Source organism: Ictidomys tridecemlineatus, unplaced genomic scaffold, assembly GCF_052094955.1.
Source record: "Ictidomys tridecemlineatus isolate mIctTri1 unplaced genomic scaffold, mIctTri1.hap1 Scaffold_92, whole genome shotgun sequence".
Taxonomy (NCBI): domain Eukaryota; kingdom Metazoa; phylum Chordata; class Mammalia; order Rodentia; family Sciuridae; genus Ictidomys; species Ictidomys tridecemlineatus.
This window is the reverse complement of record NW_027526147.1, coordinates 304,849-321,923: the sequence shown is the minus strand read 5'-3', so window position 1 is coordinate 321,923 and position 17,075 is coordinate 304,849. Positions and strand designations below refer to the sequence as shown.

The 17,075-nt window shown below is 34.0% G+C and overlaps 1 protein-coding gene across 1 annotated transcript in view; it reads right to left on the bottom strand.

Annotated features, from left to right (window-relative positions):
* Positions 1 to 374: 374 nt before the first annotated feature.
* The window catches only part of LOC144374884 (DNA mismatch repair protein Msh3-like), a 23,478-nt gene continuing 6,777 nt past the window's right edge, over positions 375 to 17,075 (bottom strand). Inside the window, exons 3-8 of the mRNA XM_078037635.1 lie at positions 14,651 to 14,871; positions 11,422 to 11,616; positions 9,466 to 9,582; positions 8,943 to 9,060; positions 3,912 to 4,057; positions 375 to 670 (exon numbers count right to left, since the gene is read on the bottom strand). Of these exons, the coding sequence (XP_077893761.1) occupies positions 506 to 670; positions 3,912 to 4,057; positions 8,943 to 9,060; positions 9,466 to 9,582; positions 11,422 to 11,616; positions 14,651 to 14,871 (962 nt within the window). The 3' untranslated portion in view covers positions 375 to 505. The remainder of the gene's footprint in view (positions 671 to 3,911; positions 4,058 to 8,942; positions 9,061 to 9,465; positions 9,583 to 11,421; positions 11,617 to 14,650; positions 14,872 to 17,075) is intronic.

Below are 17,075 nucleotides of genomic sequence, written 5' to 3'. Positions count from 1 at the left end.
GTTCATAACCCACTTGAATCAAAGTGTGAAATATGATATGTCAAGAACTATGTAATGTTTTGAACAACCAACAATAAAATTTTTTTAAAAATAGAAAAAAGAAAATAAAGCACAAAGAAAGCATTTTCAAAACTATGTAAGATTTCCAAAAAATGAATCTTATCTCCAGAAACTGAAAATTACCAAACAATATACTGAAGTAATATCATAAGCCCCTTAATTACCAAACAATAGCATTAAGTAATATCAGAAGCCCCTTTAAAATGATCATTTTTATAGTCTTACATTAAAGAGACAGTAGGGGTAATTTTCTTTTGAAAATTTCCATTACTTTGAAATACAATTCTGAAATGTAATTTTTTAAAAAGCTGAAATATAAAATTTTTTAAGTTACATTGAAATATAATTTTTATAATTATAAACTATTTTTAACAACTTTAACAAGTTTGGCTTTGTCAGTAAATCAGTTTCATAATCATTATCTTCAAACAGCATGCCAACATACCTAATAGCAGTGACCCTGTGAATGAGCATCTCTGTTTGCTCTGACAAGTCTGATGGAAGTAGCAGCTCCACTGGCTGCAGGCTTGATATCCGAGTCCAGCTCAGAACGGGAAGGAGAGTCCTGGAAACTATCCAACACAACTTCACCTGTGGCAGGCTTCACACCCTGAAAACAAGCACAAATGTAATATCACAGACAATATAATTTCTTCCAGTTATGGTTAAACATGCAAATAGTAAAGATGATACATTCCATTTCTAAAGTGTTTGAAAACCTGTTGTTTTTCAAGACTCATTTACGTAAGTCAGAGTCACTGAACTAAAAGAAACTAAATGGGAGTTTCAAAAGGCACCTGAGTACAGGCCCTGGACCTAATGCAAAGATGGAGTGACTATGACAAGTCACCAAATTCTACTTGGGCCTCAGTTTCCTCCTCCAAAATGGAAATAAGTCAGTTTATTTCCCTAACAGAACTATTGTAAGGATCAAGTCAGAAAAGAAAATGTGAATGCTTTAGAAAATATAAGGCATTGTACAGATAGATACAGAAGTAATAAGTGATATGGTCCTAGTAATCTGAAAACCAAAATGTTCAAGAATACACTTAATCATATAAACAAATAAATAAAAAGCAAACTTTTGCAAAAAAAAACAACAACAATATACATGTAACAAATTCTCATGAACCCCAACCAGGCAGTCTATTCAATTAAATAACTTGAAGATACCCCATTACCCTATGCCAAAAGACAAACTGGAAAATATTACCACTTGGAAGAGGTTAAATAAAATGTCAAGTTACTTAGCCAAGGTCTCAGTACTAAATGGTGGATTCAAACCCACACAGTCTAACTCCCCAGGCCACACTCTTATATACTACTAATGCCTATGAGAAGCCTAGGGTGAGTTACAGCCTCCACCAGCTAAAAGAAGGGAGAATCATTAATCCCTATGTTCATATGCTATTGATGGCTAACCAACTGACACAGCCTCTTTCTAAAACAGCCCGCTGAAAATATCCACATCCTATAATCAGCAATTCCTTCCCCAGATGTAAATTCCTGAAAAATTCAGGCATGTATAAAGTAGAAGACATGCACAAAAACATTTATACATATAGCAGCATTCTTTGTAGAACCAAAAACTAGAGAGAACCCATATGTCCACCAACAGAGGAATATGTAAACTGTACACCATAAAATATAATAGGACACAGCAATGAAAAACCTACAGCAACAAATGTAAATAAATCTCACATAAAAACATAGGAAACAAAAGAAGCAGGATCTAAAGAAAAATACATACAGTATATCTACACTTGTGATTAAAGTGGTAAAACTAGAACTAAAAGGAAGGAACTTATTACCTCAAAAGTCTGGATTACAGTCACTTCTGGAGTGAAGAGACACACAAGGATCTTATGGGTTGTAGTAGTTATAGTTCTGACCTGGGTGACTGTCTTATGCTACCCTGCCAAATTTATTTTATGCATTTTTCATTGAATATTTTATAATTTTTTAAATATCTCACGCATAGATCAAAAAAATACTTTCATTCAAAAAAGACTACAATTTTATAAAAAGAAAAATCTTTTAATTCCATTCAAAAAGCTTTCTATAGTATTCCATACTATACTATCTATAGTATCAGTGTCTCAGGATACATATCTAAGTTTCAAAGCCAGCCTCAGCAAAAGCAAGGTGCTAAGCAACTCAGTGAGACCCATTCTCTAAATAAAATACAAAATGGGACTGGGATGTGGCTCAGTGGTCAAGTTCCCCCGAGTTCAATCACTGGTACCAAAAAAACAAGAAGAGAAATTTAAAGTCAATCTGTTTAGAACCATACTGTCCATACTTAAGGCAATGGTCCTAATCACCGTGTTTTTCCAATAGTGAAGCCTTCGATTCTAGACTCACTGCCAGTACACGAAGATGACTCCCAGGCTGTGACTATGGAATGGCTAACACTGATCACAGCAGGGAAAAATCCAGGAAGAACTTTTCTGAAGGTAAAGGAAAATGAATTCCATTTCAGCCACTGAGTTTGAAGGGTCATAAAATTCTGAGTGCCCTTGCTTAATACTAATTTAGATGCAAAAGCCTGGAGCTCAGGAGAGAGGTTGAGCCAGCTGAAAATATCCACATCCTATAATTCATCCTATATCCACACCCTATAACCACTTTTGGACTGATGATATCCTTAACTCTGGATATCATCAATCCAAAAGTGGTTTCTGAGATCAAGAGAGGATCCAAAAAAAAAAAAACCAAAACAAACAAACACTGAAAGTGCAAATTACCACTTTCATTTTATTTTTGTATCCCACTTCACATACTATGGTTAGATCTGGCAGTAGATTAGAGGTTATTTCTAAATGTGCTAATAAGGAACTATACATTGTCAACTCTGTTCTTTAAACTGAGTTTCAGGTAAATATAAAATAGCATACAACATATGTTAAAGCCTAAAAGCAAATAACTTTACTATTTGTAGATAGGTCCAACTGTGTCTGCAGTTAGATAAAAAGTGCTTCTCAAGGAAGAAAAAAAATCTAATTGGCTTAGAGCCATCCAATCCCCAAGGTAATGCTAACTCCCTGAGAGAAGAGCTTACAGGTTAAGCAAATGCCAAGTTAGCACAGAGTAACACAGAATAAGGTATTAAAAGTCACACTGGAGACATTTAGATTGTAAGAATTTATTGATATTGTCAATGACTGTAGAAATTTTAAAAAGCAAAGAGAAATTATTACTCAGGCAAAAAGCCCTGCTTTCACTTAATGTACAACAGGACAAAGGTATTTAATAATTGTCAAAGGCCCTAAAAATATTTTGAGCATGGTCCAGGTAGGCATGTAAATGGGCAAATGTATTCATAAATTGCCATAAGGCAAGGGCAAGAAAACTATAATTCACGAACCATGTTTATATGAAACACTGAGTATAAATATTCCTAACACTTAGTCTGGTGTTTTACATTGGTCAATTATCACTTCTCTAACTATCCCTTTCTCCAAATCTAGATAGAATATTCTAGAATCATTCATGTTTAATTTCAAGCCTGTAGAGGAAATCTAGAAAACTCTTGCTACCCATGCATGTGGCTGGCTTATGTTTTATTCTACTATGTGCACACTGTCCACATTTATGCCTATTACTCCACTTACCTTCAACCCTAAAATCCTGAAGCATATGAACCAAAACTATCTGTATCTTTCCATAGCACAGAATGCTGAGATAGGAGTATACTGTAACTAGTAATGTAACATATAATCTAATGCTTCCCAGTTCAACTACTTCAAGGCATATCTCATCAGTTATCCTCATTATAAACCATTTGTGATTCTCATGTTTAGAAATACCATGAACAGTTATTATTCCTTTTTCACCTACAAAATACTTACCACAATGCCAATGAAAATGTTCCCCATTTTTTTGTCCTTAATGTTTTCCTTATTTTCATAGATACATAGAAGGTAGCTGGTAGAAGTATCAGTCAGTATCTCATCAACATCTACAGCATCATCCAGCTTGATCAGAGGATTCACATGTAATAATGATTAAAGAAAAATAATGTCCTAAAGTGCCACTAATGTTTAATATTAACTGTTTTCTCCATTAAAACAATGGTTCATTTTCTGAGTATTTTCCTCTATGCAAAACTCTTCCATGCAGCACATTCTTCTGATTTACCATGAGCATAGCTGCATGTAAGGTTCATGAGGACAGATAACTATTATTGTCTCACTCCCAAAGGCCCTAGGAGAATACATCAGATGCTGTGGATGCCCAAATATTAACCCCCTTTAATTGGATGATGCTGAGACTTGAATTATTAACAATTCTAAAATACTTGATTCTATAAATCAAAGCATGAATATACTAAAATAAGTATAAATTAATTTTTTTCTTTAACATACCTAAAGCTCCCAGAAAGGTAAAACAGTTTTAAAAGACATTTTAAAAAATCAGAAATAAATGTATATGTGTGTAGGTTGTGCATGCGTGCATTGTGTGTGTGTGTGTGTGTGTGTGTGTGTGTGTGTGTGTGTGTAAAATGAGTCCATTAATCCAATTCTCAAGAGGTAAAAGCTAATTCTGGAAAAAGCTGGTCTGGATACATCCAATTTGGGTATAAGAAGATAAAAGAAAGGAGGAAACACTGCCAAATTCATTCTATGAAGCCAGTTATCACCCTGATACCAAAACCAGATAAAAGCATATCAAGGAAAGAAAACTACAGACCAATATCCCTGATGAACACAGATGAAAAACTTCTTAATAAAATGCTTCAAATTACATTCAAAAACACAGTAAATAAAGATAGTACACCATGATCGGGGATGCAAGCCTAGCTCAACGTAGACAAATCAATAAATGAATTCACCACATAAATAGATTTAAGGACAAGAATCACATGATTATTTCGATACAGAATAAGCATTGGACAAAGTCCAGCACTCATTCATGTTTAAAACACTAGAGAAACCAGGGATAGAAGGAACTGACCTCAACATCGTAAAGGCTATATATGACAAACCAAAGGCCAATATAATACTGAACAGAGAAAAACTGAGAATATTTCCTCTGAAAACAGGAATAAGACAAGGATGTCCAATCTCACCACTCCAATTCAACATATTCCATAAAACTCAAGCCAGAGCAATTAGGCAAGAGAAGGAAATTAAAGGGAGAGAAATAGGAAAAAAAGAAGTCAAATTATCTGTCCACCGATGACATTATCCTATGTTTAGAAGACCTGAAAAACTCCAAGAGAAGACTTCTAAAGATGATAAACAAATTTAGCAGGATACAAGAACAACATATTGCTTTCCTATGCACCAATAATGAATCCGCTGAGAAAGAAATCAGGAAAACTATCGCATTTACAATAACTTGAAAAAAAAAATCTTTAGAATAAATCTAACCAAGGAGGTGAAAGACCTGTATGAAAACACTGAAAAAAGAAATAGAAAATCTCAGAAGATGAAAGACCTCCTATGTTCTAGGATAGGCAGAATTTTATCAAAATGGCCATACTACCAAAGCAGCATATAGATTCAACACAATCCCCACCAAAATACCAATGGCATTCTTCACAGAACTAGAACCAAAAAAAAAAATAGTTCTAAAATTCATTTGGAAGAATAATAGACCCAGAATGGCAAAAGCAATCCTGAACAAAAAGAGCAATTCTGGAGGCATCACAATACCTGATCTCAAATTATACCACAGAGTTACAGTAACAAAATTAATATGGTACTGGCACCAATGAAACAGAACAGAAGATCCAGAGACAAACTCATATACTTACTTATAGCCCTATGATACTTGACAAAGATTCTAAAAAGAGAAAGGATGACCATTTTAACAAAAGGTGCTTGGAAAACTGGATACCTATATGTAGAAGAATGAAACTTGATCCCTATCTCTCACTCTGGACAAAGGTCATTTCAAAGTGGACCAAAGAAAATAGAAGATCAGTGGAGTAGAAGAAAGGGATCGAGGGAGAAGGAGATGGGACAAGAGAAGGAAAGAACAATGAATGAATCTGACCTAACTTTCCTATACATATATGAATACACCACAGTGAAATCTCACCATTATGTATTTATCTATTAGTACTAATTTAAAAACAAAACTATAAGTAAACAGAAAGATCAGTAGAATGAGGGGAATAGGGGGATGGAAGAGGAGAGGGAAAGGGGAAGTAGTGGGGACTGAATTAGAACAAATTACAATCCATGCTTTTACAATTATGTCCAAATGAATCTTAATGTTATGTATAACTAAGAAGAACCATTTTTTTAACAAAAAAGATCAAAGACCTAGATCAAAGACCCAGGAATTAGACCAGAAACTCTATAACTTCTAAGAAGAAAATGTAGGCTCAACATTTCAACATATACGCACAGGCATCAACTTACTTAACAAGACTCATTAAGCACAAGAAATAAAAACAAGAATCAATAAGTGGGACAGCATACAATTAGAAAGCTTCTGCACAGCAACAGAAACAAGAGTGTGAAGAGAGAGCCTACAAGATGGGAGAATGTCTTTGCCACCTGCTCCTCAGATAAAGGATTAATATCCAGAATATATATATATATATAAACTTAACATCAAAAAAACAAATAACCCAATAAATAAATGGGCAAAAGAACTAAACAGATGTTTCTCAAAAAAAGAAATACAAATGGCCAAGAAATATATGAAAAAATGGTCAACATATATAGCAAATAGGGAAATGCAAATTAAAACGACATGGAGATTTCATCTCATTCTAGTCAGAATAGCAATTATCAAGATAACAAATAGCAATAAATACTGGTGAGGAGATGGGGGAAAAGGTACATTCATATATTGTTGGTGGGACTCAAAATAGTGCAACCATCCTGGAAAGCAGTATGGAGATTTTTCAAAAAACTAGGAAGAAATCACCATAACACCTAGCTATTCCACTCCTTGGTATATGTTCAAAAGATCTAAAATCCGCAAAATATAAGAATGCAGCCACATCAATGTTTTTAGAGGTGCAATTCAAAATAGTCAAGCTATGGAACCACTCTAGGTGCCCATCAACAGAAATTGATAAAGAAAAAATAGTATATATATATACAATAGAGTTTTACTCAGCCATAAAGAATAATGAATATATGGCATTTGCTGGTAAATGGACGAAACTAGAAAACATTATGCCAAGTGAATTAAGCCAGACCCAGAAAGTCAAGGATTCAATTTTTTTTTGAAACTAGACCAAAATATACGGAGAGTGGGGGGCAAGGGCAAGGGGGATCCCATAAAAATAGAAGAGAGATTGATGGTGTAGAGAAATGAAACTTAGGGGGAAGGTAAAAGGATGGGAAAAGAGAAGCATAGTGGAATGAGCATGACCAAACTTTCCTATGTACATATATGAATACACCACAGTGAATTTTGCCTTTCTGTATGTTCATAACACACTAATTTTTTAATTTATCCTAATCAATTATACCTGACAGTAGAAAGCTCTTCAATTCATTGTTAACGGAGCATAATTTTTCACTTCTCTGGTTGCACAAGAAGTAGGGTAATGATGTCTGTCTCATTCCACCATCTTTCCTATCCCCTTGCTCCATTCCCTCCCTCCACTTTGCCCCATCCAAAGTTCCTCCAACTCATTCCATCCTGCGCCCCCCTCCCATTATGGATTAGTATCCACTTATCAGAGAAAACATTCTGTCCCTGTTTTTTTGGTTTTTTTTTTTTTTGATTGACTTATTTCACTTAGCATGATATTCTCCAACTCTATCCATTGATCTGCAAATGCAATAATTTTATTCTCCTTAAATGCTGAGTAACATTCCATTGCACTCATTTTTAAAAAGTTATTTTTTAAAAAAAGAGCCATAAGCATAGCAGATGTGAAGCAGGGAAGGATACTCTTTTACGAATGGGTTTCAAGTAGGAGACTCAGCTTAGGTAAAAAAGAAAAAAATAAACTACCATGTTTTTACAGCCTGATCAGATTAGAACAACCAAAGGGATGCAAATGGTTTAGAGTTTGCTCCGAATGACAGTTATTCACTATTTGTGATCTTAAACAACAAAATAATCCTCAGAATTTGCATAGAAACTAAGAGGCCTCTAAATATGCAGATTTGTAATAAACCATAAAAGAAATACTTTAGCACATGATTTAAGGCCTTCTTTATCCCTAGATTATTTTATTATAAGAGACCCAACCTAAGTAAACATTATTAAATGCACCCTCACATTATTTTATATACAACTATTTGGCTTTAAAAACAGAATTTTATGACTTTGCTTTTAAAATTACTTAGCTTCAATTAACACAACAAATTTATGAAAATCTATAAATTTTGGCAGCAATCTTCAGTATGCCATTGGGCATACTGAAGATTTCTGTAAAGTAATAAAGTTTTACCCACAATTCATTTTCAAAAGCAATAAGATCTTCACAAATTAACAATTAATGAAGATGGCCTATATTATATTTTATAAGCATTTAAGTGTATTTTAATTTTGACTTCATAGTTTTCTTTCCACATTAAGTTACTAAGTTTTTATTTTTCAGGTCTCAAAGTAGGAAGATCCTAAGGAATGTATAGGCCCTAAACACCTAACCTTTGTCCACAAATGATCCAAGAAAGCACACAATTTCAAATCAGTTGCTAACTTGACATTATCATTTATTAGGTTCACTTCTTCTTGCTCTTAGTATATGATGAATTTGTATTTCACTATGACATTTGAAAATGTTTGTTTCTAGTTACTATCAATCCTTCCTCTTCATTAGTGCACTATCCAAGGATTCAAGTAACTGTACCACCTCACCTCATCGAAAAGGTTCCCAAAGGACTTTTTTTTAAATGTCACCTTAAAACAAAGCAGTTGTAACAACTAAGAGAAAAATTACTATTCAAAAAGGATATCTTCTCCAATGAGTGTGGATTTTGTATAAAGAGCAGTCAGTTTCCGGGAAAAGAGAGAACTTTTGTTGTCTCCAATAGCCTTTAATGCTGCAGTTTCAGTTTGCTTTACAACTCCCACCTTCAACAAAGTAAGAGATATTTAATATCAAATCTGATGAAAAACCAATCTAACAAACTCATTTCAAAATGCTTAAATATTAATTCTGAAATACTTAAAATAAGTGAATTAGTCCACAGTGTCCAGATATAAGGGTTAAGCAACAAGGACCATGAGCAGCTGACTAGTGTACACAAATCACTAAGAAGCACTCTGTTACTGAGTCTTAAAATTTTTTTTCTGTAAATACCTAACAATATGCTCTTAAAAATCAAGGTACGTTAATAATTATGAAACATTTTTCATTTCTTCAAATGCCAAATTCTAAAACTCATTAAAGCCTGCCTGTTACTTTAAAGGCATGTTTTCACTCCCTGGAAGAGAATCTCCCTCCCTTCTCCCTTGAAGTAAAAAATCAAAGCTGACCTTATATCCTTTAGCCACAAGACAGCGTACATGAACAAATAGTCTGTGAGTTGGTATACTTGCTGTCATAAAGTTGTGATCTAAATGGCAATAAATATTCAGCTCCCGGGCAGCAATCTAATATTAAAAAAAAGAAAGAATGTTAATAAATTTCTATTTCAAGATTCCATGTGGGATTTGTTAACTTTGTTAAAAATTCATCAAGGTATACATTTAGGATTTGTGTACTTCTCTAAATGTGTGGTACATCAATAAAAAGTTTGAAAGAAACTCCCCATATAAATTCCCTGGTCTCATCTATTTTTTGGCAGTTCCTACCACCTGACATCAGGGCCAAAATCTGTATCTCTAAATGTCTCCAAAAAATGACAACTCTTTTTCTATGTCCTTAGATGTTCCAAAACCTAAAAGTGCTGAGGTGTATTTACATAAGGACTATTCAATATAAAAAGGAAGAGGCCAAAAGAATAAGAATTTTCTATGCAAATGGCATATACAAGTAACTGATGATTAGAAGATACTACAGAGTATGCATAAATAATAAATCCACTTGGACAGAGGAAACTTTTAATAAGTGACATGAAGAACTCTCTAGACTGGTTTGTTAATTAATGATGCATGGTTGATAGAAATGCAAAAACAGGAAGCAGTCCCTGATTCCCTGCTTTCTTCCAGAACACACTTAGACACCACCAAATAGAGCCATGGAAGTCTCTTCCAGTACTTTCACTCCTTTACCCCTTTACATCTAAACTGTATTCACCCATCACTGAAGACAAGAAAATATCATCCTCTACTATCTATGGTCAAAACATTTATCATTTAACCTAGATGGTTTCTTTTTTCTCCTTCACCTATAGGATGCCAGCTATGTATCTGTTCTTTTTTTAATATTTTTATTAGTTGTTGATGAATTTATTTTATTTTATTTATTTGTATGTGGTGCTGAGAATCAAACCCAGTTCCTCACACATGCTGGGCAAAGGGCTCTACCACTAAGCCACAATCCCAGCCCCCGTACCTGTTCTTGACCTCAGGAAATATGTCAATACTATTTCATAACACAGAACACAATGGAACTTAGAAGAACACCACCTTTCTGCCCCAACATGATTCAGAAAACATGAACAAGAAAACATTGGCCAACTCTTCTCTTCCCATCCAAGGGGTGGCAGATATACTACATCATCATGTTCTGATGTTATATGACCTAACCAGTCTTGAGACTATGTAGTCATGACAATCAACCACCGCTTCCAGCAAAAGCTTCCCTCTACTTGCCTGTTGAATGTGCAAATTCACTTTAAACCTTCTTGATCTGTATCAAATACCCCTAAGTTAAATTGAGACATAGCTTAGGCTAAGATCGAAAGATGACTGACACAAAGACCTGTGGGTAGTTGGCAGAATTAATGTGCTCTTTTCATTGAAACTTAACTTTGTATCTGGCTATGAAAATTCATTAATTAAGGTAAGGAGAACTTCCATACATCTCAAAAAAATTGTTTTTCGCTTGAGATTCTCCTAAAAAACATATTTGTGGGCTGGGGTTGTGGCTCAGTGGTAGAAACTTTGCCTACCATGTGTGAGGTACTAGATTCAATTGTCAGCACCATATATAAATAAATAAAATAAAGATATACTGACAACTAAAAAAAATAGTTAAAAAAAAACACATTGGCAATGGTTCATCCATCAATTGATTCATCTAATCAACTTTTTATGGATGAAAAGTATTGGCTTAGCACCATAGAAAATAAACAGTAACATTCCAGTAGGGACTCCTCACTTCTCCCCCACAAGTCTAGCTCCATCAACTTTGCTTGTGCTTGAGTTTTATTTTAAATGACAGCATTTTAAAGGGTGACTGATCAAATTAGCTTTTCACAAAGTCAAGAAATAAAACAAAAATATTGAAAAATATCTAAAGCTGAAAAAAAAATTAAAACAACTTACCTCTGCATCTTCCCCAAAGAATCTATACTTATATCCACATTCCACACATAAAATTGCATCTTTATGCTGCTGTTTCATCTCTATATATTGCAACTCTAATGGTGTGTAGATGCTTTTCGATTGTCTATTAGATGGTTTATCAGAAGTTTTCTGTAAGTTTTCATGAGTCCTATGTGATAGGCCAAACTGACTGTCCTGGCAACCAAAAAATTTAAATAGTTTAACAAGAATAAACTATTATAATAAATTCTCAGAGAAAGCAAATGCAAAATTAGCAAAAAGCTAATAGTTGGTAAATCTAGGTGAAAGGTTTCCCAAGACACAATGTAGTATTCAGGCAAATTATCCCTAGACCACTAGGCAATTATGTTCATTTGGTAGATTTTTACCATTCATCTTTGTCTTTTCAAGCTCTCAAACAGCTTATTGCTTGTAATAATGTCCTTATATTGCTTCTAGATAACCCTTCTATTTGATTATTTCTAATTTCACAGAAAAATAAAGTTGGTCATTTTATGTACAAAGCAATATGTACAAAGGTTTGAAATTTTTTCAAAGTAAAACGTTTTAAAAAATTATGAACCAAAAAAACAAAAACTGCCAGTATTTAAGTAAATTTTGCAAATCTAACCAACCTGAATGTTTTATATACTTCTTTTTAAATTTGATGTTATTGGACCTATAATTAATAAACATTTATTTTCTTATTTATTCCCAGGTATACAATGAATAAAAGTCAACTGGGGATAAATCTTGGGCAAAAACACTTGCAGCAAGCATGCCAACATGTAAAGCTGCACTTAATGTTTCATGTTTCCAAGCATGCTCTAAAAGATAGTATATTCTATAAATCTGTATTACAAGAGAGAATCATCATTGTTTTGGTAAATAAATAGGGGAAAGAAGTTTTGGGAAACAAAGAGCATTGGGCAACATTTTGAATATTAGTACTCCTACTATCCTGAACTTCCTGTAACATAAAACCATAATTAATTCCAACTTACAGCTTAGAGAAAATCCCTTGATTATTAGACTTGATTAAGAAATGGAAAAATGAGAAAAATTGATAGGATAAATCAATTTTTAAGTAAGAGCCATGCTGTCACTCTCAATATCTAAAAAGTCACTCAACTACCACTGGAATAAAAAATATGCCCTAAAAAACTAGTGAGCAGAAGAAGAGGAATGGACAGAGAGCAGAAAAGTGTAGTCTCGTATCAATAGAAACCCCAGAAACATGTATTCTGTGGATGTCAAGTAAATGTTTGTAAGAAAAAAAAAAAACAGCTTAGCTGGGACGGCACAGAAAGACATTAATTTCAAAAAGACTCAATCTATCTAAATAACATAGCCCAGAAAACTCGCAAAGATTCGCAATAGGAAGATGGTAAGGTGTGGAGAGGAATGGCCAAAGAAACGTAGCTCATCGTAACATCTGAGAATGCAACTGTTTTTCATTTTGAGGGATTTTCAATTTTGTTTCTATGACTCTTACATAAATTCCAGGAATACTACATAATATAAAAGTTAATTAATACTTACAAAAATATATTTCCTAGAAAAAAAGTTGCTCTCATTTTTTTTAACTTATTCTTTTACTAAATAAGACAGACTTCTGGGGGGTGAGGTGGAGGGGGGAGTTCTCTCCATGTGGGATACTAACAAGTAAATCTAAGTACTTGATTATTAAGCAACTTAATTTTTATATGATTTGGGTGGAAATATTTCTAAGATATACTATATTTTCTTTAATATTCACAGATGCAGCATGTTGAACTCAACCTTGTCTTGACAATTCAGAGTGATCAGAATAAATTTCAGAACCTATCCAGAGTCATGTTGACCCTTCATTAATATCCCTAGACCACTGGGCAATTATGTTCAATTGGTAGATTTTTACCATTCATCTGTGTCTTTTCAAGCTCTCAAATAGCTTATTGCTTGTAATAATATCCTTATATTGCTTCTAGATAACCCTTCTATTTGATCATTTCTAATTTCACAGAAAAATCAAGTTGGTCATTTTATGTACAAAGCAATAGTAGATAGGCTCTACTGAGCCCCCAGGGTAAATGTTCCAATTCATAAAATGAGATTTCATAGACTTTATGACTTCTATCCATAATGATCACCCTATACCATGGTGAAATGCTTCTCAGTATTAAAAGGTAATAGAAAAGAAAACATTCTTTCCTTTTCTGATGACCTAAGATAAGTGAGTTTAACCTATAGTAGCCCATTTGAGACAGAAGTCCATAGATCTGAACTTTGTGGGAAGGGAAAACTGTAAGCAAAATTCTATTATCCTAGTCATTTTTCTAAGAAAAAGTACATTTCATTAAAATTTTAATAAATAAATGTATATGCATATATACACACACACACATATAAATTCAAAAAGCATTTCTCTAATTCAATGATCATCCACCATGTCTACACATTAAAATAAGAGCTTCTAAGAAAATAGCCATGCACAATTCTCAGTGAAGACCAAATAAATAAGATTCTAAAGGAAGGTTGTAAATACCAATTTTTGTTTTGTTTTGTTTTGTTTTTAATTTCTCCAGATGAGTCTAATGTAAAGCTAAGGTTGAAAGTCAACCATTTGTCTGAATTATAGATTTCAATGATGGTGCCAGACAAGATTCTGTAATGATAGGAACCATTAATAAGTCACAAAATAAACAGTAGAAGAAGTAAAAACACATATTTATTTGGTTTATCTCTAAGTTTACTTAATACATGACAAGCTTTCAACTGGAAACCTCAAAACATTGATAGATAGATGTTGCCCAACATTATTTTCCATGCAAATCATGAAAACTTTAAGGAGAGCTATAATAAAATTATGCATGTATCAATAATCTAAAAAATTCCCCCAAGTCAGTGATTCCTAATACAGGCAGTAAGTACATCACAATCAGAGACTGTGAAATAAGGGAGGTTCTAAAATAAAGAGTATTGGCTCAAAATAATTTGGGAGTCTTTTAATTTTTTGTTTTGTTTTGTTTGAACACAAACCAATTCATCCCTCATCATACACAGCAAATTAGAATATACATATGTTAGTTAGAATTTCTTATGTTTCACAATATATCTGTGAAACAAAAGATCTGTCAGGTAACTCAGATGATCAGTCAAGTGTCCTCAGTGACCACACAGAAACTAAAGGATTTCAGAACATACTGTTCTGGGTAACTGGAAATACATCTATATAACAATTACATACCTTTTGGTTCACTTGGGATTTAGAATCTTCAGAAGAAACTGCATTCTTTGCACGTTGAAAACTGATATCCTCAAAATCAGTACATTTTGGTAGAACTGCAAACCTCTCTTGAAGAGGTGCTATCTGGACTCTATTTTGATGAATGGCAGAATCGCAGCAGAATTCTTTCAGTTTTTCCAGAGACTTTGAGACAGTCCTGGTCCTCAGACATTTTTTTGGCTCTTGGAAAACAAATGAGAAGAAAATATAACCACGGTATTTTGGTCTCATTATGTCAACTTATAATAAACACAGAATTTTCTAAAAAGGGAGATTCCCATTAATGGACTGAACTATAATGTAATAAAGGAATAAAGAACATCAAGTTCAGGGTAAAGGTGGCATATTCAAGCATACACCTGATTTCACTCATTGCTGAGACCCCATTGAATAACTACAGTAGCAAGCTGGGGCTAGAGTTCAGTGGTAGAGCTCTTGCTTCTCCTGCTCACATGCAAAGCCCTGGGTTCTATCTCAGCACTACAAAAGAAGAGAGAGAGAAAGAAAGGAAAACTACACTGCAGTTTGATTCTGGTTTTTATTTGTTGGTTTGTTTTCACATTTAAGGACAGACAGGAGAGGAGAGGCAACAATTGCAAATGAAATATCTGAAGCTAGAAGGGAAAATAGATGAGCTCTCACCAATCAGCCCACCCAACTCAAGCTAAGTCCTAAGTCAATAGTTAAGAAAACCAAGGACCAATCCTATTTGCAACACAAAATGATCAAGAGACTGGGGAATTACTACACCAGTAACTGTAGAAATGGAATACGGGAAGATCTAAAATAAAGGCACTGAATTCAAGTAATTTGGTTTCTAGACACCCCACACACACTCCAAAGTTAAAGGCAACTATCTTTTCCTCACCTCAGCAGCACACGGGAGATAGCTCTGGAAAGGCAAAACAGGCATAGCTGATGGAGCAGCAACTCAGAAGGGTGATGGGAATGTACGTTGACTATATGCTGACACCCCAAGCTCTCCAGAACCTAGGAAGCTAGGAGGTTTCTAATTGAAGAATCTGAACAGATTAAGGGGAAAGTCTTAGATAATGACATCAAGGGTTCACCAAGGAAATCCAATCACCCCACTCAAACACCTGTTTTCCTGCTTCCAAGCTTTGCACATGCTATACTTTCTACGTATCAAAATTGTATTCATTCTTCAAGTTCCATCTCAAAGCTATCTTTTCCATGAAATTCTCTAACTCTCCCAGCTTTAAATCATTTTTCTTTTACATTCCTATAAGAAGCTCAAATTTTTATATAGTACACAGTCTGCCTAGTAGGAGTTGTTTATAAGCAAGCAATCCATAGAGAAGGGATCTATCATTTATTGGATCTTTACCATGTACCACAATATATTATTTCACTATTTAAAGCAATAGTATTAGGTAGCTATTAGCAAATATAAGGGAACTGGGGTTGCATGAATTTATCATCTTTTACCCTTCCTATGAAAGCAAGAACATTCTGAGGGCATTCTGTTCATTTCTGAAAGTATAAAACTTTCATAATTTAAGTGTGTACACAGATTTCCCTCCTGTGGTTAAAAAAAAAAAAAAAAAACTTTCCCAGAATGTAGGTCAGTGAAAATCTTGGGGTTGTAGTTTTTGAAAACACAAAACAAAACAAAAGACGGATCTTTAGTTGAAGTGTTGAAAACAGAAGTGAAGTACTAAGGCTCTACTGCATGGTGTATGTTTGTGATTGAGTAAAACTCAAACTTCATCACTTCCTAAAAGCTGTATTACATTTTATTTTTACTTATGTCTTAACATTATTAGTGTCTTTTATCTCTGTATGGTGGAAATACGCATTATGGTATGTTGCTGCTACTTTGCAACCCTTCTGATTCAAGAAAGGTGAAGCTTTAGGGACAGGCTCACCTAGTGCTAGACATACTCTGACAAAATTTAAAAACAATCCTGAAAACAATCAAAATGACCCATGAGGAAGTTAACTAAATGCAAGAATAAAGTACAACACTCTAAAGAAATACAAAATCCAGTAGAAAATAATAAAGAACTCAAAACAGCCACGATCCAATCAATTGCTGGACATGTGAAAAGTATGAAAAATCAATTCAATGATGCAGATCCAGAGAGGACAGATATGATGAAATTAATATATACAGACATGTTTTATAAATACACTCCACATAACGAGAAGGCAAAGAAAAACATAAGCAAAAAGAGGGGTAAAAGGATACTTTTTTTCTATTAATAGTTTTACTGAAATATAATTCACACAGAGAAATTGAAGATATTATTTTTAAAAAAAGGAACTTCAGAGATAACATCTAAAATATCTAAAACAGGGCTGGGGATGTGGCTCAAGCGGTAGCATGCTCGCCTGGCATGCATGCGGCCCGGGTTCGATCCTC